This window comes from Gymnoscopelus microlampas, assembly GCF_963454915.1.
Source record: "Gymnoscopelus microlampas genome assembly, chromosome: 4".
Taxonomy (NCBI): domain Eukaryota; kingdom Metazoa; phylum Chordata; class Actinopteri; order Myctophiformes; family Myctophidae; genus Gymnoscopelus; species Gymnoscopelus microlampas.
The window spans coordinates 23,982,117-24,010,073 of record NC_139941.1 but is presented as its reverse complement, the minus strand read 5'-3'; the positions used below and the strand labels follow the sequence as shown (position 1 = coordinate 24,010,073).

Here is a 27,957-nt window from a genome sequence, read left to right as displayed (position 1 = left end):
TCTGGGACTGGGTGTTGTATTGGAGGACGCTGAGCATGGCTCTACCCACCACTGAGGTCAGACCTCTGTATTTTTTTCAAGGTGGTGAAGTGGATGATTTTGTGGCTGCTACAGATTCTTTACTTGCACAGTGGTGCTTTGTTTATGTGAACAACTTGACTCAGCAACCTCCAGGTGCCCTGGTTGCTTCACGTGTAGCGCTGTCGTGTGGAAGCCAAATCCAAAACCGTTACTGCTAGAGATACTGTGTACCGATTTGCGTGATGTTAGGACACAATCTGTAAGAGAAATATATTTAAAATAAAAAATCACACCCAGTGTGAAGTGGGCGGTGTGTGGTCATCACAACATGACTCACTTAAATAAAAGGACAATTGACTTTTTTTTAAGTCCATACTGCTATTCATAGGGCTGCACATGTGTCATGTGTTTCGCTAGCCAATCACAGTCCTGAATTTGCAAAGTCAGCCAATCACATTACAGCTAGAGGTGATGACACTAGCTGTAATGTGATTGGCTGACTTTGCAAAAGTATAGATTTGCATTGACTGTGGAAGGGTTAGGGTTGTAGACTGCGTTGTAGACTATTGGCCAATCACGGTGCAGGATTGGTCAGTGTTCAAAACTCACTTATAGGGGGCGGTTACACCGCCCCAAAAATGTGTTTTGCAAAAATCGGCCTCCTGGTGGCGCTATATCAGGCCAATCTGAAATATTCCGGACAGAGGTTCTGCTCTGGCGCCGAGGGAGTGTACGTGCACAGTTTCGCTGCAATCGTGAACGGTGCTGGAGATTAGCTGTTCACAGACAGGCGGACACACACACGACACACGGACGGACAGACAGGGTGCAAAACATAGGCTCTGCCACGCCTTCGGCCTGGCGGAGACAATGAAAAGGGAGAAGGTGGTGTTGACAAGAGTAGGATAAGATTAGCATTATGACCCTGTGCAGTTAATTACAAACAAGAACTGACCTGATCCAATTCAGACAATGTATTTACCAGAGATATATATGTTCTTTGGCAATAACTCAAACACCTATAGCATAATTGTAAAGTAATAATATGGTATTATTGTATAAATATTATGAACATAATATAAATATATTACTGTATAACACATTTTTCTTACGTTTATGCACTGTCTGAGACACATTTCTACAATTAAAATCCCAAATGATGCAAACGTGTTATCCAACTTTTGCTCTCCAGAAGAATTTCCCCCAGGCAGGCTCGAACTTTGGACCTCGGCATTTCTCAAAACCCTGGGTACGGCTGTGACAGTGAGCTAATGAGGTATTGGTGTTGTCAGAGACAGAGAGGAGAGTGTGTGGTGGCTAACAGCCAGTCAGACCATCGCACAGCGCCAAAGACAGGCCAAAGCCAGAGAGTCTGACAATGAGCAGAGGCAGAGTCACCCAGGAGACCCCGAGGGGTTAACCGCAACCCACCCAGAACCAAACCCCGCCCGCCCTGCGAGCGTGACACTTTCCAGGGGAAATTATGTATAAACAGTCGCACATATGTAGAACACACACTCGCTCGCTGTTGCCAAAACACTGACAAAGTGTTTCACAGCTTTCCCAATTTCGCAGCCTAAGACGCCTCACATTGTGCGCGTTCTGGACGAGAGCGCTGCGTGGTGACAGTTCTCCGGCTCTTGCCCAGATTATGATCTGTATATCTTCTCCAGCGATCGCTTTTCTTTTCTTTTCTTTTTTTTCCCATTGTGTTAATTCTCTCCCGTTCCCTCGCTCTCTATCATTGACTGGGTCTCTCTCTCTCTCTCTCTCTCTCTTTGCCTCTTTATTGCAGTGTCTTCCTCGCTAGCACTGCCGTTTAGGAATCAATTCCAGTTCAAGTAGAGAGACATACACAACAAAGACATAGATCTATAGATAAACAGACAAAGACACCAATGACAGAGTCAGTGAGTGGAGAGAATGAATGTGTGAGAGAGAGAGAGAGAGACAGACAAACAGACACAGAGAGATACACACACACACACACACACACACACACACACACACACACACACACACACACACACACACACACACACACACACACACACACACACGATGGCAGAGGAAAGAATGCAAGTAACTTAAGTAAAAGTATCTATACTGCAATATAGAAATACTCTGTTACAAGTAAAAGTCCGGAATTCAAAATGTATTGAGTAAAAGTACAAAAGTATCGGCATCAAAATGTACTTAAAGTACCAAAAGTAAAAGTACTCATTATGCAGAATGTCCCATTTCAAGTTTCCTATATTCAAATGGCCAAAATGTATATAAGGCACCGAGTGCCGCGCTATGAGCTTGCAGATCTGCAAAAAAAAAAAATGCGTGAAAATTAGGGCAAATCTTTTCTTTTTTTTTTGCGAACATTTGTAACTAAAATCTTAGCTTCTGGAGGTCGATGGAACAAAATATTTAACAAACGTTCGCTTTAAAAAATATATATTCAGAGATTTGCACAAAAATAAAAAAATCACGATAAAAAAATAAAATAGCCCAAAGAAATACAAAAAAATGACACAGATGCGTTCCCGGTTTGAATGGGATAAACTCTAGGACATAGTCGGAAAGAGTTCCCTCTGTTCTTCTCTCAGCTCTTCCAATGCATTTCAAATGGTTGCTGGAGAGGGAAGACAGACTTGTGGTGAAATAAGGAGCGAAGGGAGGAACTTCAAACTTCAGTGCAGGGTCAAAACCGGCCATCTCACAAATTGGTAGCTTTCCACTGGATTATAACAATCCTGAGATTGTTCTCCGTTTTAGCCTCTTGCAACGAGGGATGTGTCTTCACTGATGTACTGTGTGTTGCTGGATCACTATATGGAACCTGTTGAGTGCTACACTGTAGTTGGAGCTTAACCCTTTCAATCAGGGAACGCATACTGTGTCATTTTAGATTTTTTTGCTATAACCATTATGTTATACTTTGGGCTATTCAAAATAGGCGAGATCTACAAGCTCATAGTGTGGCTATGAGCTATTTTCTTTTTTTTAAAACATGATTTTTTTTGCAAATTCTTTGAACATATGTTTTTTAAAGCGAACATGTTTTAACTCAAATCTTTCCTTCTGGGGATTCTACAAATGTCTTCTACATCCTAACAGTTTATTTTGAAAAAAACGCATGTTGCTATAGTAATATATAATAATATAATAATATAGTAGTTCTCAAACTTTTTTTATGTCAAGGACCCCCAAAATGATATGTATTTGTCCGCGGACCCCCCCCCATCTCAAAATATTTTGTTCCAGGGACCCCCAGAAGCAAAGATTTGAGTTAAAAACATATATATATATATTCAAAGATTTGCATTTAAATAGCAGATATACAAGCTCATAGCGTGGCACTCGGTGCCGTGCTATGAGCTTGTATATCTGCTATTTTTGAATAGCCAAAGACATCTAAAATGACAGAGATACTTTCCCGGATTGAATGGGTTAAGGGTAGTGGAGATGATGCCCCCATGGACTCGGTTTCACCACTGCTAATGGACTGAAGGCAAGTTTGTTATGACATGTAGCTGAGCCTCATTAGCAAGTACAATGACAAACCCTTGATTGCCTTCATAATATATTATATTAATATTATATTGTTGTAAAGAGAATGAACCGCTTCCCCTAGCTCGTTAATCAGAGCTTAATTACAATTAAAAGAGATCTAAAAAAAAAAGAAAAATGGACCCGTCAAGCTGATGGGAGGGCATTACCTTCATTAATGCTAATTTAGTGCAGCTTCACTTGCCGAGAAAGCACGGCTGACACAAAATGGCCCCCAATCAAACCCTGAATCATTTTCTAATTGCGGGTTTGCGGCAAATATGAAATGTTTGAGTTGCAACAGTGAAATCATGTGATAGAACTCACATGACTTGATTGTAAAAGCGTAGGCGTAATAAGCTACGGCTTCAGCCTGTACCTTTTTGGTCAGAAATGTGGTTATCTTTTCTTTTTTACTTTTATCTCTTCTTTTTTCTTTTTTATATTATCTATGAAATTTGAACTATGTTACCACAAAATGGACTGAAATAAACTAAACTAAAATATTTTATTGACAGTTTAAAAGGTAAATACTTTACAGTACGTAAAAAAAGCCATATGGCTAAATCGCAAAAAAGCCAAAGGCTTGTTTCTATTGTGGACCATAAACAGGGGTGCTATGTGCGCAGGTGCGCATGCACACCCAAAATAAATAATGCACGGCACATCAGACGACGCGAGGCGCTTTTGCGTAGCAACAGCTGGGATAGGAATTTCCAAGCTTTTATTTTTTAGCAAAACTAAAAAATAAAAGCCTGGAGATGGAGGCGAGGAATTTACTTCCTGAAGCCACACTCACACAATCACGCTAAAGCACGCATTGGCCCCATGTACAGCCATTAGGCGCAGGAGGACTAGACCTAAAAAGTTATGTGCACCCCGGACCATAAACATTAAAACCCCTTGGTCCTACACAAACAACAGTAAAACAATACAAAAATACACGATGACCATTTCGCTGCTGTTGTTGTTAATACTGTAGAGTCATGGAGCTTGAGAAACGCAGGCCTCATCAAGTTGCATTTCCGACATTCTGAAATGCTGTTACGCTCGCATACAGACAGTAGCCGTGCAGCGACTACGACTGTAATGTTATTATTTTTGAACTGAAAGCCAATTAAGATTAAGAAAACCTAATTGTACTATCAAACAAATCAAAACCTCTAACAAATTCAAAATGGCCTACAACTAGGAAACTATGTTCTCCCATAAAGCTAAACACTGTGTACTCTCGTGTTTTTTATAAACAATTTCAGTTAATTGGCATTTTGGAATGAGATATGGGGCTGACGGCAGACTTGGAACAAGTCATGGCTGGTGAAACTCTTGTGTAACAGAGGCATTCACTATTCTGTATCCAGCAACTCCCCTCTCTCCACCAGCCTGGCAGCGAGAGAAAAGCAGCCTCCCATAAAAGCCCTCATCCCTTGTTCGTTTCCCAGCGCTGGCAGGCTACAGTGCTACTCTCCAGAACAGGGCCGTGTGCCCTTTTCGCATGGGTCCGTGGCATGCCGAATGAGACGCCATGACATCACCACACCTGCTTGGTATTTGGAGCTCCGGGCTCTTTTTAACCCATTAAGACCGGGAACGCATCTGTGTTTAACCACTTAAAACAATTATTTTATACTTTGCCTGTTCAAAAATAGCAGATATACAAGCTCATAGCGCGGCACCGAGTGCTGAGCTTGTAGATCTGCTATTTTCGAAGAATCTTGAATATTTTGCAAATCTTTGAATATATATATGTTTAAAGCAAAGATTTTTAACTCAAATCTTTGGTTTTGGGGGTCTCTGGAACAAAACATTTTGAGATGTTGGTCCACGGCCAAATACATATCATTTTGGATGGTCCTTGACATGAAAAAAGGTTGAGAACCACTGATACTATAGCAACATAAGTAAACAAAACCAAAAAAACTGTTAGGATTTAGAAGACATTTATAGAATCCCCAGAAGCAAAGATTTGAGTTAAAAATCTAAAATGACACAGATGCCTTCCCGGATTGAATGGGTTAAGACATGAGGGCCGGAGCCAGCGCTGTAGCTATACGGCGATTGGCCGACTGGCAGAGCAAGAGGCATCTAGTGAAAAGGCTTGTGACGTGCGGTGAGGTCGGGAGCTGTTTCAAAAAGCAGCGATCTGGCTGTAACCTCTCTGAGCGAAAGGAGAGGGGAAAAAAAAAGATTGTTGTCAGGCAAAACTGCGCGTACTGGCTGAAATGGTATTTTGTTGCTAGGCAACATTTAGCTCATTGAACATGCCATCAAAATCTACTGGGAGCGCTGGTTATTTCCACGGCACGACTCGTGGGGATCTACGGCTCTGGATACGAGGCTTTTCTTTATTTTCCTACAGCCCTGATTCCAGTGTACTGTACTGAGCTACCCCTCCTCCTTGCCGGCTGCCAAGTTTGTAGGAGAGCCATATGATAGGGCAGATTGCTACTCACTGATGCTTCTAATCTTCTAGAAGGATCTGGGAGAGCAGCCACAGCTATCTGGAGCAAGGCCTGTACTTATGATATTTTTCCCTCATTTTAACTTCAAAGATGCTGTCCTGTAGATCTGAAGGTGGTGTAATGCCGCCTGACGGGTAATACGCTGTTGTCAGGGTTTACGAGAGAGAGAGAGAGAGAGAGAGAGAGAGAGAGAGAGAGAGAGAGAGAGAGAGAGAGAGAGAGAGAGAGAGAGGAGGGGAGGTGGAGTGAGAAGGACAAAGAGATGCATGTCTGACGTGCTGTTTGACAAAAAGCATCGCTTGTTTTAACATGCTGTTCGAGTGAGTGCTTTAGTGTGCTTTTGTGTGTGCTTTTGTGTGTGTGTGTGTGTGTGTGTGTGTGTGTGTGTGTGTGTGTTGACAGCTGCTCATCAGCTTCACACATCGGGGCTGAGGGGTGAGTGGCATGGTGTTCTAGAGGTAACTTTCTCTCTCTCTCTCTCTCTCTCTCTCTCCATCATTGTGCTCCTCACAGCTCTCATTTTAACAACCGGACATTTCGCTTTCTTTTTTTTCCCCTCTATTCTTTTTTTTAAGACCCTGTTCTTGTGATGCAAATGCACTCCATCAACGCGTAAAATATACATTTACCGCCAACGTCGGGGCCTTTTGCGGGTAACCGCTGCACTAAAGCATGTCGTAAAGATGACAAATGCTGTGCAGCCGTTCAGGTATTGCAGTCGGGGGAGGGTGGGGGGGGGGTGAGGGAGAAAAGGGGGGGTCATAAATCGATAATCAGATACACAAACACAAAGATGCATATCATATTAGGCCACGCGTGGAGAGAACGCTCTCGGAGTGCTGCTGGCAATCAACGCCCAGGAAATGAAATAAAGTGAGAAAGCGAGAGCGCACGGCGAGAGAGAGATTGAGAGAGAGAGAACAAAGAAAAAGAAAAAGAAAAAAAAAACAATAGGGGAGATGAAGAGAGAGAATATATCCGGATATATCAAGGCCGCTGAACACCGCTGGAGGAAACGACCCGCCGGAAAGAAAAAAGATTATCGGCTGCTGTAAATGCAAAGGTGCGAACCCTCACATTATTAAGTGCACATACATACACCTGAGCACGTGTGTAGATGTCAGAGAAAACAACTGTACAACAGTTCTTCCTAAACACTAATTGATTTCTTTATTTTTTATTTTCAACTTTCAACCCTTATGCCAAATATAGCAGATCTACAAGCTCACAAATGCGTTGTGAACTTGTACATTGGCTATTTTCTGTATAACTAAAGTATGTATCAGACTTTCCACTTTGGCCATATTGCAGCAATTGCTTCGTCCTCGCCCCCCATAAAGCGAGACAACCAGCTCCCTGCCACTGAGTTGTGAGCTTGTAGATCGGCTACTTTCGGCGCCGGACACTGTCATACAACCAAGTATAAATCATGCTTTCCTCTAGTCTTTGGCCATATGGCAGCCATTGCTTTGTCCAGGGCCCCCATAAAGCGATACAACCATCTCCCTGCCACTGAGTTCCCTGTCCACTCACATGCAGGGGGTCCATCAGTCAACCACTAAATACATTTGGGGTAAATGTTTAAAAGGGCCCGTTTAGCCGGCAGAAGAATGCGGTGCATCAGGTCTTAGTAAAAAGCAGCTTAAACGGGGCTGGATTTGATACAGGGCAGATTTATGGCCGTCTTAAAACTGCCCAGAGGAAAAGCTCCAGTTGTAAAGTTTCTAAATGAGTGACCGGACAACTGGCAGATAGCTCTCTGGCTCTGATAAGCCTTGGGGGACGAGAGAGAGAGAGAGAGAGAGAGAGAGAGAGAGAGAGAGAGAGAGAGAGAGAGAGAGAGAGAGGGACAGAAAGAAAGGAGGAAATGACAGAGTAGAAGAGTTCAATGCTACAAAATAAAGAAAGAGGACGGGGGAAAATTTATGCTGAACGATGCAATAACTTCGACGCTCCAATTTAAGTGCCCCGGAATGAATTACAGATACGTTGGCACATGAGGTTAAGCAATGGTCTGCTCATTAAGTGAGGGGGAAAAAAGCTTGAGTTCTAAAAAAGCGAGATACGCCTGGGGAAGCCAACAAGGCAGTGTCAAAGAATTCCACGGTGAACGGTTCTGAATGTGCTTTTTAAAACCAGGTCAGGCAATGCTTGGGACAGCTAAAGGTCTGGTCCCACTCACGCACTCTCATCCCTGCACAATATCAGAGCACCGGCAGACTGAAAAACACTGTGTCTCTCTCTCACACACACACACACACACACACACACACACACACACACACACACACGTACACACACACGTACACACACACACACACACACACACACACACACACACACACACACACACACACACACACACACACACACACACACACACACACACACACCCTCATACGCTCACACAAACTCAACTGAGCAGGGTCAACGAAAGAAATTCTGGAGGCCAGGTTTGTAAACCCTACACTCCATCATGCGTGACAAAGGTAACTAGGGGAATGTGTACGGGGCCCACCCCAATTTCTCCTCTTATATGTTAGCATTCTTATCTCGAGGGGAAAAGGGGGGTGTGTTGGGGGGGGGGGGGGTGTGTTGGGGGGGGGGGGGCTGAGCATTCCATAACCTGAGCGGTTCTTCACAATTCCTTTATTAGCCTCGTAAAAGAGAAAAGAGTTCACGACAGCCACTCTTATACTGTTGCTACCTGCTCGTTCCAATACCAAAGCTGCCCGTGTGGAAGCATTAACAGCCCCGGTGGCACAGCTGGCAAAAGGAGCACGTCACGTACTGGTGACGGCATCGGCAAGTTCAAATCCCGTTCGTGACCCTTTTGGCCCCGTACGTGATCACATGTGATGTCACTCATCACATGTTAAAGTATGCTCATCATATGATGTTATGATGAAGCATCCTAAACAGAGAGTCAAGTCATGGGCTGACTACAAAATAATATAATTCAATAATGATTAAAATGTGTCATATGCTCAGCATTTTGTATACAGTCATAATAGTATGATGTTACACAATACTCAGTATGCACTGAACATAATTTGAATCTGAGTGAAAGGCATTAACTTGCATCTGGCAACTCATAACTGGTACGTCAAACAAGTTTCTATCTCTGCCAGGAACTCATGCATTCGCTCGCGTGCGTGCGTGCGTGTGCACGCTGAACATCAATTCTTGAATATTTTTCAAATCAGTCAACGACAACTATTATTTCTTGTAAATTAATAAATCACAGATTAATCTTCCCTCCAAGTGATGGATACGTGTCCTGTGAGGCTAGCGTGCTGTAGGGATAATCCCTTCCATAGTTATGGCCAGTTTAATGTGACTTGTTTTCGCCAAAAAGCAACAGAAAGCAGAGAAAATGTACTTTAATAAATCGTATTATACTAAACGAAACCAGCTTCATTTTGTTGTGATCACGTGATTTCTGGGTGTACTCTTCTTGGGTTATCCTGGGATCATTCACAGGCTGTGGAAGAGCGCTCTCTAAGGTAAACCACTGAAAACACCACATGACCAGAATCTTTTCATTGGCGGTCTGAGCCTTGGAGAAAAATTACAAGAAATCTCGTCATTGGCAGTCAATGTGTTAAAAGGGCATGATGCCTCCTGGTGGAGATTTGCATCCTACTGAGAGCAACTTTCTAGTAAACAGCAGTGATGGAAGAAGTACTCACATGTTTTACTTACACACAAGTATCGATATTGCAATGTAGCAGTACTCTGTTACAAGTAGAGTTAAAGGTAGAGTAAGTGATATTTTTGGGTATTTTCTTTTTTTTTGTTAAAAAGGTTAAAGTACTATATTCTGATTGTAATCATTGCTACAGAGCGTTTGTTCGGTCACAGCTGGTCTCTTCAGCTCTTAAGTAAAGAGAATATAGTACATTTTCAGGTAGGTGACAACATTTAAGCCAATCAGGAGAGAGCACTGAAAATGCATTTTCTGTTTAATAAAGAGCTGGAGAAATATGGGAGACTCCTTTTACTGAACAAACACTCTATAGCAATGAGTACTATCAGAATATAGAGCTATTTAACACGTATTTTAACCAAAGTAAATCACTTACCCTACCTTTAACCAAGGTATTTAAATGTACCATTCAACCCTACATGCAGGACAGAGACCCTTAGTGAAAGGTGGAGGCGCAATCCACAATTCCACGGTATCCAGCAGAGTGACAATGGAATCGACGGACCAGGTAACAGGAACATGGATATGTTTGGATTAAATCAGACACTAATATAGGACACATCTAGAGAGGGGTGCTCAGTCCCACGCAGATGTCCACCAGGAAGCACACAGCAATGATAATTCTTACTGTACACTCTCTCTCTGCGTCCAGTACATGTACAATGCACACATGTCATTGGTGCGCAGGGTACAGCGTCTCTCTCCCATGCGCGTGCACATGTGCACAATACATGTGTGCTGTCTCTGTGTGTGTGTGGGGTGCACGTGTATGCGTGTGTGCGACACTGCGACATAGTGCAGGTGTGTGGAAGAGACAGACAAATCTTTTTTTTTACATGCATGGAGTAGTAACTTTGAACCAATAGGTGCACGGCTTCAAGCGAATTGGCATAGTGCTGATCCTTTACACTGGGCGGACAGCTTGTGCCCGATTGGCTAGTCCCACTCCATACAGTCACAGACACATATTCCATTGCCAGGAGGGATGGTAGGTCTGAGGTTATAAATTCCCAAAAATAACATACTTGTCATTGAAGGATTTGAAACATCTTCAGGAATTGAGTTCAGCGTGCGCAAGTCATTTGAGCTAATCCGCATGGTAGTTCAGAATCATGAGATTAGCCGCAGACACGCGCAGCGGACACACACTGTTGCGACCCAGGCACGCACACACACACACACACACCCCCGCACGCGCACACACACACCCCCGCACGCGCACACACACACCCCCGCACGCGCACACACACACCCCCGCGCGCACACACACACACACACACACACACACACACACACACACACACACACACACACACACACACACACACACACACACACACACACACACACACACACACACACACACACACACACACACACACACACACACACGTGAAAACAATACCTCCACCCCTGCATTCAGCCCTGGCAGAGATAATGCTGCCAGGACTTCAGATATGTTTGATACAACACCAGTCACTTTTCCCACACTAGCAGTAAGGAAAGCATGGGTGACAATGGCACATGTGAACATTTTAATTTATTACGATTGCCCCACCATACACATGGATATAATAATGATTTATTCATGAAAATAAGTATTGGATTGAAGCTTTAATAGTTCTTAATAGTGTCTACAGGAAGTAGTGGGGGCAGTAGTGACTCAGGTGGTAGAGCGGCCGCTTGGGAATCGATCCAATCCTGACTTCTGATTTAACCCATTAAGATCTGTCTATTTTGATTTTAACCACTTTAACCATTATTTTATACTTTGGGCTATTCAAAAATAGCAGATCTACAAGATCATAGCCGCGCTATGAGCTTGTAGATCTGCTATTTTTGAAGACACAGAAGACACAGAAGAAGACACAGAAGACACAGAACCCCTAACTGCTGTGTGTGTGTGTGTGTGTGTGTGTGTGTCTGTGTCTGTGTCTGTGTGTGTGTGTGTGTGTGTGTGTGTGTGTGTGTGTGTGTGTGTGTGTGTGTGTGTGTGTGTGTATGTATGGGTGAATGTATGGGTGAATGTAATGGACATTGTAAAGCACTTTGGATAAAGGCGCTATATAAATGAGTTTTTTTACCCTTTAGCAGAGGTCATATGACATGGATGAGTGTTGACATTGTAATGAAGCTGGTGGCTGTGCCAAGCATCATCACATCTCTACGTGGTCAAACCGCAGCTTTCTCTCTGAAAGCTGAACAGTACGGTAACATGGGCACGCACACGCACACACACACACACTCACACTCACACTCTCTCCTCAAGAAGCTGTAAGGACTAAGGACAGATTCCAGAGCGGCTTACTAGGGTCAGACACTAGCAGAATTCCATAAGCAAAATGACAACAGGGCTATTGTGTTTAAGTTGGCCTCGCACGCACAAGACACTTCCCCTTTATTTGGCCTCTAGAATAAACAAAGCGCAAGGACAAGCTAATAGAAAAGAGTGAATTCCTATCTGTTATGATCTTGGGCAGTGTACTGTACATTAGGCTAGTGGACGGAACAGCTTGCTCTGAAAATGTAAAACTACAGAATTCTCTTGTGTCACCAAGTTCATTTTCTTAAAGCAACCATTCAAGGCACTCTAAGTGAAAAAAACTTTTAAGAGCCTTGTTTATTTTTGCTCATCTACAACTGTGGGTTTCAAACATGTCAAGGACACTGTAATTGATTTGCATTAGGCCACGGACCTCCCATTTGAAAAGATTTTCTGCCAGGGACCCCATAACAGAAGATATTTGTTGTTAGATTACATTTAGTAAAGAACTTATATATAGGCAGGACCACGGCCATAAACAAACCTGATACGCCCATATATAGGCATGTAACTATGACTCAGACATAACCATAAACAAACCTGATACGCCCATATATAGGCATGTAGCTATGACTAAGACATAACCATAAATAAACCTGATACGCCCATACATAGGCATGTCACTATGACACAGACATAACCATAGACAAACCCAATACGCCCATAAATAGGCATATATGGAGATCCAGTTGCCAACCAATATATGGGAATGCACATATACAGGGTATGGCCATTTACTAATGACATCAGGGATCTCCATATATGGGCATACAAGGGACAAGGACTGACAGATACAGATATCTCCATATATGGGCACAAAAGGGACACAGACAGACTATGAAAAAGCCCCCAACACTATGACTCAGACATATCGGTCGGATTGGTGGTGTGACGTACTGTACAGCCCGAACCTTTAGTTCTCTGTTCCTTTAGTTCTTCGTTTTAGATTTTCATACAGTAGATGAGCCAATATAATAAAGGTTTTTCAAAGAGGACTGTCTTGGACTTTAGTTTCTTTAAGTACATTACCCCATACACCAAAGAGCAGGACTTCTGACCCTTTGCACCTTATTTTGTACAGCACTCTATTTTTTGTTAATTTTCTTTTGAAGGTGAAAGCAGCCTCACGTTACCTTTAGAGTGCAACTTAAAAAGTCTTGATTAAAAAAAAAAAAGTTGTTTATCATCATGTAGCAAACATCGAGTTGAAACACAAAGAAACTTTCTGTGTGAGAGTGGACTTTTCTCATGGAGGAGAAGCATCTGATGAGCGGTTATACGTGCATTGTCTGCTTTTGTTTTCTTCAATCAATCTGTTAATAATTCAGTTGGACATGAATCAATGGCTCGGTCAATTCTCCTCCCACAATGCCCGCACTGCCTGGCGTCTCTGTGGGCGTATTCAATCTGCAGAGACACGGTGTTCAGGTGAGATAGAGGAGTGACATTGCCATTAGCACTTGAGAAGTTTAATCATAAACATCACAGACGGACACAGGGGCCTGCAGGCTACAAATGCACCACGACCACCTGCTCTCTGTCTGTCTGTCTGTCTGCCTTTCTGTCTGTCTGTTTGTCTGTCTCTCTGTCTGTCTCTTTCTCTCTCTCTACCGTGATATGGATAGAAAACCTATTGAGCCAAATCGTCCCATTATAGGACAGACTTCATCTAGATTGGGGTATTGAGAGAGAAGTATTGATTCTTGTCTACCATCTGTGCATATAACTGAGATGATGTTGATCATCCCCATTCTGGTAAAGTAAAGAATGAGGAAAAGTGAGTGTGTGAGAGAGAGAGAGAGAGAGAGAGAGAGAGAGAGAGAGAGAGAGAGAGAGAGAGAGAGAGAGAGAGAGAGAGAGAGAGAGAGAGAGAGAGAGAGAGAGAGAGAGAGAGGGAGGGAGGAAGCAGGAAACTTTATAAAACAAACTGAATAAATGACGGATCTGAGCAAAATCCAAAACTCACAAAACCTTGGCTGCCCTTGGCTGGAGGAGACGGGGTGGAGGAATAGAGAGAGAGGGGCTAAAAAAACACACTGATGCACAGAGAGGGAGGGAAGAAGAGAGGGAGAGAGAGGGGGAAGGAGGGAGGGAGGGAGGGAGAGAGAGCGCAGAGCAACGAGAGTGTATGTGAGTATACGTATGCATGTGTGTGTGAAGTTAGAAAGAGAGTGGTGTGTGTGTGTGTGTGTGTGTGTGTGTGTGTGTGTGTGTGTGTGTGTGTGTGTGTGTGTGTGTGTGTGTGTGTGTGTGTGTGTGTGTGTGTGTGTGTGTGTGTGTGTGTGCGTGTGCATGTGCGTGTGTGTGTCCGTCCAGTAGATTTTTTGCTGAAGGGCAATACCGAGATTTCTTTCACACACTCTGTGAACTCTGTCAGTCTCTCCCTTCATTTCCCTCTCTCTCTCTCTCTCTCTCTCTCTCTCCCCTCCCTCCCTCCCTCATGCCCTTTAGAAACAAGATGAAGGGATGATCAGGAGGCAGCTTCAGTTAAGACCGCCAATCAATACGGCTCTTCAGCGCTGGGATGAGGCTCCAGATTAAGCCCGATTTATACCTCACGATACAATGGTGTCGCGCACTGAAAATAACTGATGCACAAGCTCACGGCACGTCGCGGAAGAGACGCGCAGTGAGCTTGTGGATCAGTTTTTTTCTCGGGGCGAGCGACACCCTTGCACGACGGAGGATGAAAATCACAAATGACTTTTTCAAAATCACTTTCTCCACTTTGAACATCTTTAAAGTCTGACCAAAGCTTCGAAAATGGGTTCCAGAAAGAAAACGAAAAACCTGCCCAGCTTTTTGCTCACTGCCCGTGTATGCAATACCTTTCTTGCTAATTCTCCCTCACTTCAGAAGCAAACAAAAAGAAAGAAAAAAAACAAAAAACTTTTCATGTGGACTCCCGCCGTGCACACTAACAACACACATCAGAGAAAGTTTTCGCTGAACTCCCCACTCTCATTTTCTAAACAGCCACTGAAAGGCTTTCCTAACTCTGCAAAATACTTCATCTTTGTTTTCCTCACTCAAAAACCTTCAGGGCCCTTAACAATTAGGCCCTTGTTTGTCTGCAAATTGCTGTGCCGTGCCTATCTGTGTGTAGTCGGCGGCATCTGGATGCTCATGGTGGAGGGGCTATATTGATTGGGTTGTCCTCGTCGTCTGGTATAGCTCTAATCTGGGACGGGGTGCGAGGGGGCGGCATTCGTACCCTGTTCCCCGAGCGCTGCTCCTCCACTGTTAGGGTAATGGAAGTGTTTTCTTCAGGAACTGCTTTTACGCGCCATGCGCTCCCGGGGCCGCTGTGAGGGGAATACGCGAAGGGCTCAAACATCTCTATTTGTTACGTTTCCGCAAATTTTCTCTTAACTCGTGGTTTCTTTCTTTGTGGGTTTCTTGTTCACTTTCTGTCATTCTTTCTCATTCCTTCATTCGTTCTCCTGCTCCTCGGAGGGCAACGTCCTCATTTTTGCTTCGTCTTCTCTGGTGTCTACCATTACTATGATAACTCTAACTGGCTGCTTCCAGCCGTCTCTAAAGGGCTAAACAGTCGGTGTCATTACTTCTTTTTACCGCTCCCGCTTTTGTGCTGACGGTGTGAGTTTACCTTCTACCTCGTTTCACAACCTGGACTGCCAATTTGTTTTCACTTTAATGAAGGAGAGAAGAGAGGAGAGGAGAGGGGCAAAAGAGTAGACGAAATGGAGAGAAAAGAGGAAGAAAATGTGGAGTGGAACAGAGGGGGGACGAGAGGAAGGAAGAGGAGAACGGAGGTAGAGAACGGTATACGGTAGAGTCCGCTGTGAAAAACGTGCTAATGAAAACATTCCACAGAGGAACATTCCACGGGGTGGACAGGATCCCTCAAGTTGCAGACCAACAGAGCAGGCCTCTCTAAATGTTCACGCTCAGGGAAAAGACAAGGTCATTAAAGACAGCAGCGACTAAACGCTGCTGTCATGCAGCAGACTTAGGAAAACAATCCCAACGTTATGGCACAGTGCAGTATGTAGGCCGCACTCTCTCCAGCTCCGAGCATATGGTACCATATTATATGATAGGCACACAAACGTGGCTGGACGCAAATCAATAAAGCTCTCTGCTGGACGCCCGCTCTGATGTGTGTGCGTGTGTGTGTGTGTGTGTGTGTGTGTGTGTGTGTGTGTGTGTGTGTGTGTGTGTGTGTGTGTGTGTGTGTGTGTGTGTGTGTGTGTGTAGACGCGAGTATCTAAAAAAGGGGGTGTGCATGCCTGTTTTGATTTTGTGGTTAGCCAAAACAGTCCTAAATGTTATTTCTAGAGGAGACAGACCTTGGAGAGTTGTGCAAAACTCCATTACAGCTTTTAGAGGTTATGTCTGTGTACTCATGTGTATGTATAAGCGCGTGCACGTGTGTGTCGCTGGGTTTGTCTGAATCCAGTCGGATGAAGGAAGCTATGCATTTTTTTTTTTTACTATATCACTACAATATTTGCATGTGAAAACTGCCTCCGACTGCATTTTAAACAAGAAAATATTGTCTAGACTAACGCGACGTTCCATTGTTAGCAGAAGTGTGCAGTGATACATTTCTGCCCCGAGGAGCCTAGGATGTAACAGTGGACTCATAGCTGCATAGCTTTGAGATGCTCAAGAGTTCAAAAGGGTGGCAGTCGGAGCTCAAAGAGTATAATGAATTGATATGATTATATCAATTCATGACTCCATATCTAGAGCATTCTTTCCTACCCCCGTCATGACAAACAGGGCGGTTTGGCCGCCGGAGGGTGGGGTTATAATCAGCCGAGGATGAAGGAGCTCGCCACTGGGCCCAGTCCGGGAGCGGTTCAGATCTCAATACTCTATTGTGAACCGTGTTAACAGCGAATAACATACATTCCTCTCGTAAGAAAGCCCTGCACTGTTACGCACTGACAGACAAACACAAACACACACACACACACACACACACACACACACACACACAAGCACAGAGTTCGAGGGAAAGGCTTCAGACAGACGTGTAGACAGAGAGAAAGAGAGGAGGAGGGGGGGAGAGAGGAACTCTATGGAACCAAAACAGCCAGTGCATGCCAGCTTACTGAAAGACAATGGGAAAATATTCTGACAATGAAATGAACAGATCTAATAGAGCGGAGGAGGGCAGGGTGAGTGTTTGCACTAGGTGAGAGAGAGGGGGGAGGAAAATACATTTTTTCATATCAGCCCAAATGGCAGCAGACACCGTTGCTCTGGCTCCCAGGCACTAAAAATCTATACGGCTACGGAAGCAACGTTTATATAAACTGTGACGGCGGAAATCGATCCTTCACACGGCTCCGTATGAGGAAAGCCAGCTGGATCCTGTTAACAGTTCTTAAATGAATTCTACACATTCTAAGTCCTGTGACATTCAGGAGGGTGGGGGGGGGTTACATTAAAATTCTCTGCGTTTTGACAATCCCCAAACAAATCTCCGCAGGCAGGAGGCAGGGCAGCCCCAAAGTGGGAGGCCGATTGGCCGGGCCCAGTTTTTTTGGCCGGCCGCGTGTGTCAAGGTTATCACAAGGCTGTGTATTTGTCTAATAGTGACAAGGCCCACTCTGAAACCTGACCCCACACAACCAACCCACCCAGTCTCTCACACACACACACACACACACACACACACACACACACACACACACACGCACACACACACGCACTTTAGTTTTGTGAGAGTTCCTCCCAGAGTTAGTTGTGGGAGGAAGCCATTTAGGGAAAAGGAGAAACAGAGGGAGAAAGGGGCAGAGAGGGGGAGACAGAGAGATCAAGGGAGGGAAAGAGAAAAAGAGAGAGAGAAACCGAGAGAAACGGACACAGAGACAGAAGCAAATAGACAAACGTTAACGCGTTGTAATTTCAGCTCAATCATAGCGTCAACGCACGGCCGCGTGAGGCTGACGTCTGTCATCTGGACAGCAGAATGAAGAGCTGGACCAGAGCTCACTCCGGCATCGGAGGGATTTTCCTTTGTCTGATTCTACTACTCGGTTCTCATTCCATTGTGTTTCATAGCCATTACTTCACCACTTATTTATACTTTTATGAATGTCTCGTGCTACAAACACACACACACATATCTCAGACTGAGACAAATCAACGCCTTTTCAATGAGAATATCGAGAGATAAATTTTGAGGCGGCCGTTTCCAAACTTCTGTCTGAAAGAGGAGTGCATACACTGTAAAATTGTCAGTGTTCATTTAATTTTGTCACGGTCGGACAGAAACCTTGGATCTCCATATTTCTTAAACGTTTTATGTTTTTCTTTGTGAAGTAATGCCATATGCTTTTGTCCTACAAGAGTGTCATGCAAAAGCAGCAAAAATAAGTCTATAAGATCGTAGATTGGCAATTTTTTTTGTTTGAACGTGTGGGTTTTATAAATATTTAAACAATGAAACTATGTTACATTGGATAAAACTTTTTTCCTTTAAATATTTGTGGGTCTTTTTCTGCCTTTACTGATAGTCCACAGTGAAGAGAGAGAGAGGAAACAGGGAGAGAGAGAGTTCAAATGTCCACTGGGCTCAGGAATCAAACCCAGGACTTGCTGTCAGGCATGAGAGCGTATGTGGTATGTATGCGCCTCAACCACGCAGCTATTGGCGCCCCGGAACACATGTACCGCACTCACCATCAAAATTAATAGTCTTAATACGCAGCAGCATACAATGATGGGCGCGTTTCGGCCTGCTGGCCTTCGTCAGCGTTTTTGAACCTGACAGTCCAGACAGCCACAGTATAGAACTACAGAATGTAACTACAGTATATATGTAACTATACATTTTAACATCATGCTCTGGTGAAGGCTCATAGCCGAAACGTGTAAGTCTTCGTTTATTGGTGTGTGCCAATAAAAAAAAGTGGAAATGTGAGTACCTTGTCCTCCATTGATTTGAAATTTTGGATGTTTTTCAATTCCTACTTTTGATATGTATACATTTTAACACATTCCCTGCCATTGACGCAGATCTACGTCAATTAAAAGCAAGAGGGCGCCCTTCACCAACCTATGAATGATCCCTTGAGTGCAAGAGAAGCTAGAACCGGATGTGACGTCATCCCCAAAAAGAGTCGCACCGTTGACTCCAATGTTATGAGATTTAGAAAAACACATCTACTGTAGCTCGGATTTCTTTCTTTTTTGTCGGTGAAAACAAGCCTTATTCAACTGCCGATAACAACAGAACGGACGATCGTGGTTAAAATGTTTTTGTTCCGGTGGATAGACGAGACCCTCCCCCTCCCCCTCCCCCCAGACAGCTTTTGTTTACATCCGTGTCCACATTGTGGCTTCCGCAGGTCTCCGTGGATCGTCAAAATAAGGTAAAAACGCTGGCAGTTTTGGATGGATTAATTAAGCCCATTAAAGCCTGAGGTTCCGATTCTACAAAATGTCTTCTGAATCCCAACAGTATTCTGAAAAAACGTATGTTTCTATATCAGTGGTGCTCAAACCTTTTCATGTCAAGGACCCCCAAATGTATTTGGCCGCCGACCCCTATCTCAAAATGTTTTTGAGATAGGAAAGAATAGAGTTAAAAATGTTCGCTTTAAACAATATATATTCAAAGATGTGCACGCATTTTCACGATTTTTCAAAAATAGCAGATCTACAAGCTCTGCTATGAGCTTGTAGATCTGCTATTTTTGAATAGCCAAAGTGTAAAATAATGCTTTTTAGCTCAAATGAAAAAGTGACGCAGATGCGTTCCAGGTCTTTAATACCTGGCAGTGAATGTGTTTCCAGTTCAACCATGAGGCAGACTGGTGGTGTGCACATCAAAAAGGATCCCTTGCCTGGCTGGTGCTCACGGTCAGGGACATCCGGTGCTGCTTTGTATAGGCTGATGGGTCAATAGCGGTGACGGTGTCCTACAGTAAGTGCACACTGTGTGTGGACTGTGGTGCAGAGAGCGTCGTTCCGGGTCATAGCCGGGCCTCAGCTGCTCTCTCTCCACATGAGAGCCTTGGACAAATGGAAGCTAATCAAGAGCAACATGGCGAGAGCATGCCATCTCAAATCTAATAGTCTATGGACAAAAAAAAAAACATGTTCTATTTTTCCCTCCTTGAATCCCCTTTGTTCATCTTCCTCATTTAGCCTAAAGGATGCAGACGGTGCCACTCCGCAAAACATCAAATAAATAGAGCTCCGTCTAATTCACTTAACCCTTTAAGACCTGAGGTTCCGATTCTACAAAATATCTTCTAAATTCTAACAGTTTTTTTGAAAAAGAACCTATGTTGCTATATCAGTGGTTCTCAAACTTTATCATGTCAAGGACCCCCAAAATTATATGTATTTGGTCGCGGACCCCCATCTCAAAATATTTTGTTCCAGGGACCCCCCAGAAGCAAAGATTTGAGTTACAAACGTTTGCTTTAAAAATATATATTCAAAGATTTGCACAAATTTTCAAAAATAGCTCATAGCGCGGCTGAGCTTGTATATCTGCTATTTTTGAATAGCCAAATAAATCTAAAAATGACAGAGATGCGTTCCAGGTCTCAACGGGTTAAAGGGGTTTCCATCCAGAACGTATAACTCTCAACATATCGAGGTCGATTCGGCCGTTTCGTGGAGATGGAAGATAACAGGAAATTAAATGAGTCATGAGGGTATTGTGTGTACTGAAGTAGAACTACAGGTCTTATGCAGGTCCTCAATGCCTGTGGCATTCTGAGTGCATTCTCAGCCCTAGAGCAACGGAAAAGATTTTTGGCAAACTGTTGGATGTTTTGGCTGACAGGAGGGAGGGACGGGGGGATGTATGGCTGGCAGGCTGGATGAATAGACGGATGGGGGAGTGGATAAATCGATGGCCGGACGGATGGGCGTGTGTAGGAGAGTGGGAGGGAGAGATGAGTGCTGTAACTCATTTAATGACACGCCTCTGATTGACATGCCGGGATGGCGTAATGAATGAGATTCAAACAATGAGAAGAGGGTATATTGAACATGAAGGAGAGACATTTTGTCTGTGTGAGAGAGAGAGAGAGAGAGAGAGAGAGAGAGAGAGAGAGAGAGAGAGAGAGAGAGAGAGAGAGAGAGAGAAAAGAAAGAAACGTATTACTTGTGTAAATCTTGTATTACATGAGGAATCATTCCTCAGCGTTCCGTGTTTTCAGGACACTCATTACTGCAGAAATGGGATAGGTTGAAAGAATTCAACATGATGTCACACCGAAAATAGCAGATCTACAAGCTCACAACGCGTTGCAGAGCTCAATATCCACCAAGACAGTGTCACAGAAAGCTATTGCATATAGACGACACAGCTGCTGGGTGACTTGCCACACGTTGACATCAAAACATACAGCAGTTTTGATAACAGTTTTGTTCGGCGCCCAAAATCCCTGGGATGAAGAGATTAGTTGGACCAGATATTGGCAATGCAAAAGACCTTCAATATCGACACACAAATGGTGATTTTCTTCCGCTTTCCTTCAGAACAGGGAAGACACAGTGGAAAAACCCAGGTTACAGTATAAACCCAGGACAAAATAGAGTGCTTTATGTGGGCAAAACAAAGAAGAGATGCCTGATTGGGGAGAGGTGATATAGAGACACTCTGTCTTGTCTAGGGGAGAGAGGGACAGCAGAATGCGTGTGTGTGTGTGTGTGTGTGCGTACGTGCATAATATGTGTGTGTGTGTGTGTGTGTGTGTGTGTGTGTGTGTGTGTGTGTGTGTGTGTGTGTGTGTGTGTGTGTGTGTGTGTGTGTGGTTGAGAGAGAGAGAGAAGGATGACAGTGGGAATTGAGTAGAAGGTAGACCATGGTCAATGCTGGCCCAAGGCTCACTTGTATGATAGCCATTACCCTCATCCTGCTCTTACATTCACCTGGGTGCTTTCGTCCCCCTTTGCAGTACCTCTCGTTCTCACTGTGACCTCGGTAATAACAAGCTATTTCCATTTCGTTCTTCACCCCCCACCCCCACCCTCACTCATTCCCCCTCTGAGCAAACTTTACACCACCCCGTTCTCTCTCTCTCTCTCTCTCTCTCTCTCTCTCTCTCTCTCTCTCTCTGCAGGCTGTGACTAGCTCCCCTACGCGACAAAAAAAACACAAACAATCACAAACAACAAAGTGAGCTGGTCTCATGCCCCACACACATGCCCTGGCACAAAAAAGCTTCAGCAGGAGTCTGCCAGCTTAATCTGCAATGCTAAACACGCTTTGAGGCCTGAGAACCGACAGCTACAGTACATGTAAAGAAACAACGAAACAAACAAAAAAAAAAAAAATTCTGCAAGATTCAAATGCTGCTAATGTACCTGACCTTGGAAGCTGTCAAAATTCTTCCTCTCCCTGCACTTCTCCCTGCCTGGTTCACACTCCATTACAACCCTAATAGCCACAATTACTGCTTTACTTAGCAGCATTTACCACCCCCCATCCCCACCCATCACAGTATAGAAGTATAATTATTTAACTTCCCATCCTGCAGGGTAAAATATCGCTATGGAAAACCCTATCTGAAGGGGGGGATGGGATGTAGGTATTTATGTAATGTAGAGCGAGGGAAAACAAAATGGGCAAGAGGAGAAGAGAACATAGAAGAAATGGTAATCCCGGTGAAGATGTACATGTAGTCATTTACAGAATAGATTTTTAATAGTCTGCCCATAGATATCGATCGCCGGGGGGGTCACCGAGTCACGAGGGAGCTAAATGAAAATGGAATCTAAGTGATCACCTGCAATGTAATGTAGTTACCCTTTATTACTCCTAGATAAATATGATAGATATACACACCCCGTGTTCTGTCTAATGTGCTTCACAGAGACCACTTCATCACCGAGGGGCCCTTACACACACACACACACACACACACACACAGGGTCACCGTTATGAGAGCTTTACCTTTAACGTTGGCATAAAAAAGATAAATATGATACAGTACATGTACGTTCTCGTCTCATATAACAAGAGCCCTTCATCGGGAAGCCATCCATAGGGTCAAACCTTTTCCTTTGTCGTGATGTATGTGTGACCGTTTCGTTTAACCCTTTCAATCCGGGAACGCATCTGCGTCATTTTTAGATGTCTTCGGCTATTGAAAAATAGGAGATATACAAGCTCATAGCGTGGCACAGAGTGCCGCACAATGTGCTTGTAGCTCTGCTATTTTTTTTTAAATGGTGAAAATGTATGCAAATCTTTGAATATATATAGACCTATATTTTTTAAAGCGAACATTTCTAACTCAAATCTTTGCTTCTGGGGGGGGTGAGTCCCTGACTGGAACTAAATATTTAGAGATGGGGGTCGGCGGCCAAATACATATCATTTTGGGTGGTCCTCGACACGAAAAAGTTGGAGCACCACTGATATTATAGCAACATACGTTTTCAGACACCAGTTAGGATTTAGATAGACATTTGTAGACGCGTTTCCCGGATTGAATGGGTTAAAAACGAAGGAATAAAAGTGACGAATGACAAAACCCTCCCTCACCCCTCCCCCCCTCTCTCTCTCTCCTCTCTGCTCCCTGAGTTCCTTCCTTTTTCCCTTCCAGCTCTGCCAACCAACTCTCACCATGCAGAAGTTTACCAGCACAATGGGAGCTCATAAAACTGTTTCAACCTGAAGCATGAATGTGAAATGTAGAGCCTCATCCTCATCCGGGCCCGACCGTTGCAATGTCTCATTAAAACAACGCTAGCTGCACTTGTCACGTGAAGACCCGTCAGCGATAGGAGCGTGACCTACATTGGGTTTTAAGACACCTAGCTTGTACAGTACAGTAACAGTAGCGAGGGAGGATTCTTACTGGAGGGGGGCCGGCTGCTGTCACATGAGCTTCCTGTGTTGCCCTCGTGTCCCAAATGTCAGACTGAAGGATGCTACCGTAATTGGACGTAACGCCAATAGCTTGGAGTGCCAGCGCGCCAATGGGAGAGCTCGGATCTTGAAGTTGTTACCGTGCTGCTAAAAAAAAAAATCTGTGCGCTTCCCTCAGATCAGTGAGGTTGGATATTTTAAGGGTGAGCAGAGAGCTTTAGAGTTTTTTTGGGGGGGGGGGGGGGGGGGGTGGCAACGATTTCGCCCTTAAAGGCCCCGAGGATTCTCAAAGTAAGTTTGATAAGGGTCACACAGTGTCACTTTACATCATATCAGCAGGCAGCCACTCATTTCCCTCAACACTACCCACCTCAACACTGGGCACAGAGGGCAGTGGCTTAACTACACCACATGCTCTCCTCTGGACAGTTTTTAATTGGTCAGTCACCCCGATCTGTGGGTTAGAGCAGCGGCCCCCCAACCTTTTTTCCTTGGAGCCCCCCCTTGGAGCCCCACCACCCTCCCTCTTCTTACATCTGACATCTGGCACACACACACACACACTTGTGTTTTTCAGACATGTTAGCCACTTAAAGCCCTATATACTTCTCGTACGACAAATGGCAAAAATAGCCGATCTACGAGCTCACGGTGCATCGCATCACTGCGTGTTGGGAGCTGGTATATCTGCTATTTTCTGTGTGTGTGTGTGTGTGTGTGTGTGTGTGTGTGTGTGTGTGTGTGTGTGTGTGTGTGTGTGTGTGTGTGTGTGTGTGTGTGTGTGTGCGTGTGTGTGTGTGTGTGTGCGTGCGCACGCATGTATGGTGGCTAGCAAGACTCAGAGATGAACAGGAACATTTTTGCCTTCATACAATGTATCTTATATTCACACTCTGACTACAGGTGTTCGGCAGTGCGCACGCACATACACATTACATACGGACAGAGAAAAATATACACTTAATTTAGAAATGACTGAGGCGCTCTGTGGAACACACACACACACACAAAAAGAAAGACCCACTGTACACAGTACAAATCCTTAGTGTTCATTTGACCGTGTACGGTATATCGTACGTATATATATTTTTAAGAGCACCTCGTTTCCCCCGGCCCCCACACCGGAGAGCAGAGCCGCCCGCGTCATTGAGTGTGGTTTACCTTATCACACCTCATCAGGCCCAGGTAGCGCAGGGACTTGCTGCTCTGGGCGATCTGCGTGGCTCCCTGGTCGGTGATGTCCTTACACCAGCCCGCGTCCACCGTCTCTATGGTGCTGCTGTACTGGCCGATAGCTATTAGAGCTGTGGAGGAGAGCAGAGAGATGGGCAGGGAGGCACAGGGAGGAGGAGGAGGAGGAGGAGAGAGGGGGAGAGAGGGGGAGAGAGGGGGGAGAGGTGTTAGTCTGACACCTTTTCACATGCAAATGTGGCACAATCTTCCTTCCACCACAAACATACGAAAATGGTGGCAATAACACCGGGGCAAGTCATCTGGCCCGCTAGTCACATGTTATTTCACTGTCTAAACAGCACCTCCATAACACACACACGCATGCGCGCGCACACACACACACACACACACACACACACACACACACACACACACACACACACACACACACACACACACACACACACACACACACACACACACACACACACACACACACACACACACACACACACACACACACACACACACACACACACACACACAGAGCACATATGCACAGCAGTCGTTTTGACTGCGGCTGCAGGACTAATCCATTAGAGTGTTGGCGTGTGTCATAGCACTGCCAAGGTAAGGATACTGGTGCCAGGGTAAAGTGGGGCTCGCTGCCAGCTTATACATCAGTTCTCTCTGCTTGAGCATCTCAGAGGGTGTGAGTGTTCATGCGCGCGCATGTGTGTGTGTGTGTGTGTGTGTGTGTGTGTGTGTGTGTGTGTGTGTGTGTGTGTGTGTGTGTGTGTGTGTGTGTGTGTGTGTGTGTGTGTGTTGCCAGAGTAAGGATGTGGTGCCAAGGTAAATAGTATCCAGCAATACAACTGTCTGTCACTATATCTGGGGGCCATATCCCTGTGGGGCCCTGGCCCATATGTGGATACCTCTATGCGCGCGCAGGCACGCGCAGGCACGCACACGTGCGCACGCGCACATACGCACACACACACGCACACACATGCAGGTGCCAATGCCAAATATTCCATGTTGTTTCAGGTTGCGCCGAGGAAAAAAAAGGTACAACGGTCAAGAGAGACAGGATTATATACTAGCCATTCAATATGAGATGAAGACATAACTCGTCTATACAGTATATATACACACACACACACACACACACACACACACACGTAAACACACACACACGCGTAAACACGCACACAAACAACAATCCTCCACATCAATCTCTGACCCGTCAATCGCCCTGCAGATGGAGGAGACCACTGCCTCGCAGGTCGATTAATAGTGCTGCTCGGAGATCGATTGGAAGGGCCTGGGCTTTGTTCTCCACTCTCTCACACCACGGCTAATGAGAGTGGGAAGAGAGGAGGAGGAGAAAGGGATGAGGCAGTTGAAAGGAGGAGGGTAAGGATGGAGGCAGCCTTTGACAACACCCTCACATAGTCACTTAGCCCTGATGCTGGTTTTCCTCTTAGCAGAAATCCATTTCACTTCAAACTTTTATTTTCTCCCCCCTACAAACAAAGCGTCTTTCCATCGATAGGGCCCTGAAAACTAGTTTCAAACTGTTTATCTTTTTTTCATGTAAACATTCTCTCCCTTGGCCTGTGTGTGTGTGCTTTACCTGAATAATACCATCATACTGTGTCATTTCTATGTATAATAGAATTATAGTACTCTACAACAGCTGTGTGTGTGTGTGTGTGTGTGTGTGTGTGTGTGTGTGTGTGTGTGTGTGTGTGTGTGTGTGTGTGTGTGTGTGTGTGTGTGTGTGTGTGTGTGTGTGTGTGCGCGCGCGTGCGCGCACGCGTGTTTAAATCTGTTAGAGGGCGATTGTATAATGCATGGTGGGCTTGCGCCAAGCAGAGAGGGGAAATGTATCATTTTATGCTTTATAAATCAACTTGCTTGTATTTTCCTCACAGTCCCTCTATCCAGCTGAGGGTATGTAATATAGAGCTTTATGCACACACACACGCGCACACGCCACACACACACACACACACACACACACACACACACACACACACACACACACACACACACACACACACACACACACACACACACACACACACACACACACACACACACACACACACACACACACATACATGCGCGTGCGCACACACAGGGATGATCTCGTCCACAGCATATGTAACATATGTAATGTATAGCTTTGGGCACATGAAGTGCTCCACATGTGGTTCCCTTTTGTCCTCCAGTGTGCTCCTTGGATGCCATGCATAATGGTACATTACCGCTAAACAGGCAGCAGCACAGCTTTGAAGCCTCAGCATGTTTCATGTGAAACGGCGCTGGGTGAGGGCCTTCCAGAATGCGCCCAGATGGACCGATCGGGCCCGCTTGCTCGCTCGGGCTGTTGACCAGCGCTGACCCGGTAATGGGCTCTGAAGGAGGAGCTAACTGGGTTCATTTGGTTCCATTTGTACGTTCGCAGAGTTACGAATGGATAAATCAACGCTGAAGATTTTACTGTGTGGTGGGGGGGTTCATAATTTGTACATTCTCAGAGTTACAAATGTATAAGTGAACGCCGAGGATTTAGCCCGCGTAGGGCACGTAGTCGTGCGTGTTTCCGTGTGCATCCGTTTACGTGTGTGCATGTGTTGTAAGTATGTAGGGGGGTGGAAAAAAACGGACGGCCTCCTGTCCCATGCATTCCCCCTTGTCAAGTCCAATCACATGATACTAAACTCGATTACTCTGGATAAAACCTTCCCTTTTGATGTGAAAAAAAAAGAAAAAAGAAGAGATACCCACTTAATGTTGCTCTCACAGGACTAGAAGCACAGCTGGGTGTCATTTTGACCACAAATTCGCCTTTAGAAGAGTGTCGCAGCTGCCGCGTCTTCCCCCCAACGGTTTCTCCTCTTCC

General features: G+C 44.8%; 1 protein-coding gene across 1 annotated transcript in view; it reads right to left on the bottom strand.

Annotated features, from left to right (window-relative positions):
* Window positions 1-27,957, bottom strand: part of fbxl17 (F-box and leucine-rich repeat protein 17) — a 273,887-nt gene that overhangs the window by 991 nt on the left and 244,939 nt on the right. Inside the window, exon 10 of the mRNA XM_084055102.1 lies at window positions 25,035-25,177. Coding sequence (XP_083911228.1) covers window positions 25,035-25,177 — 143 coding nt within the window. The remainder of the gene's footprint in view (window positions 1-25,034; window positions 25,178-27,957) is intronic.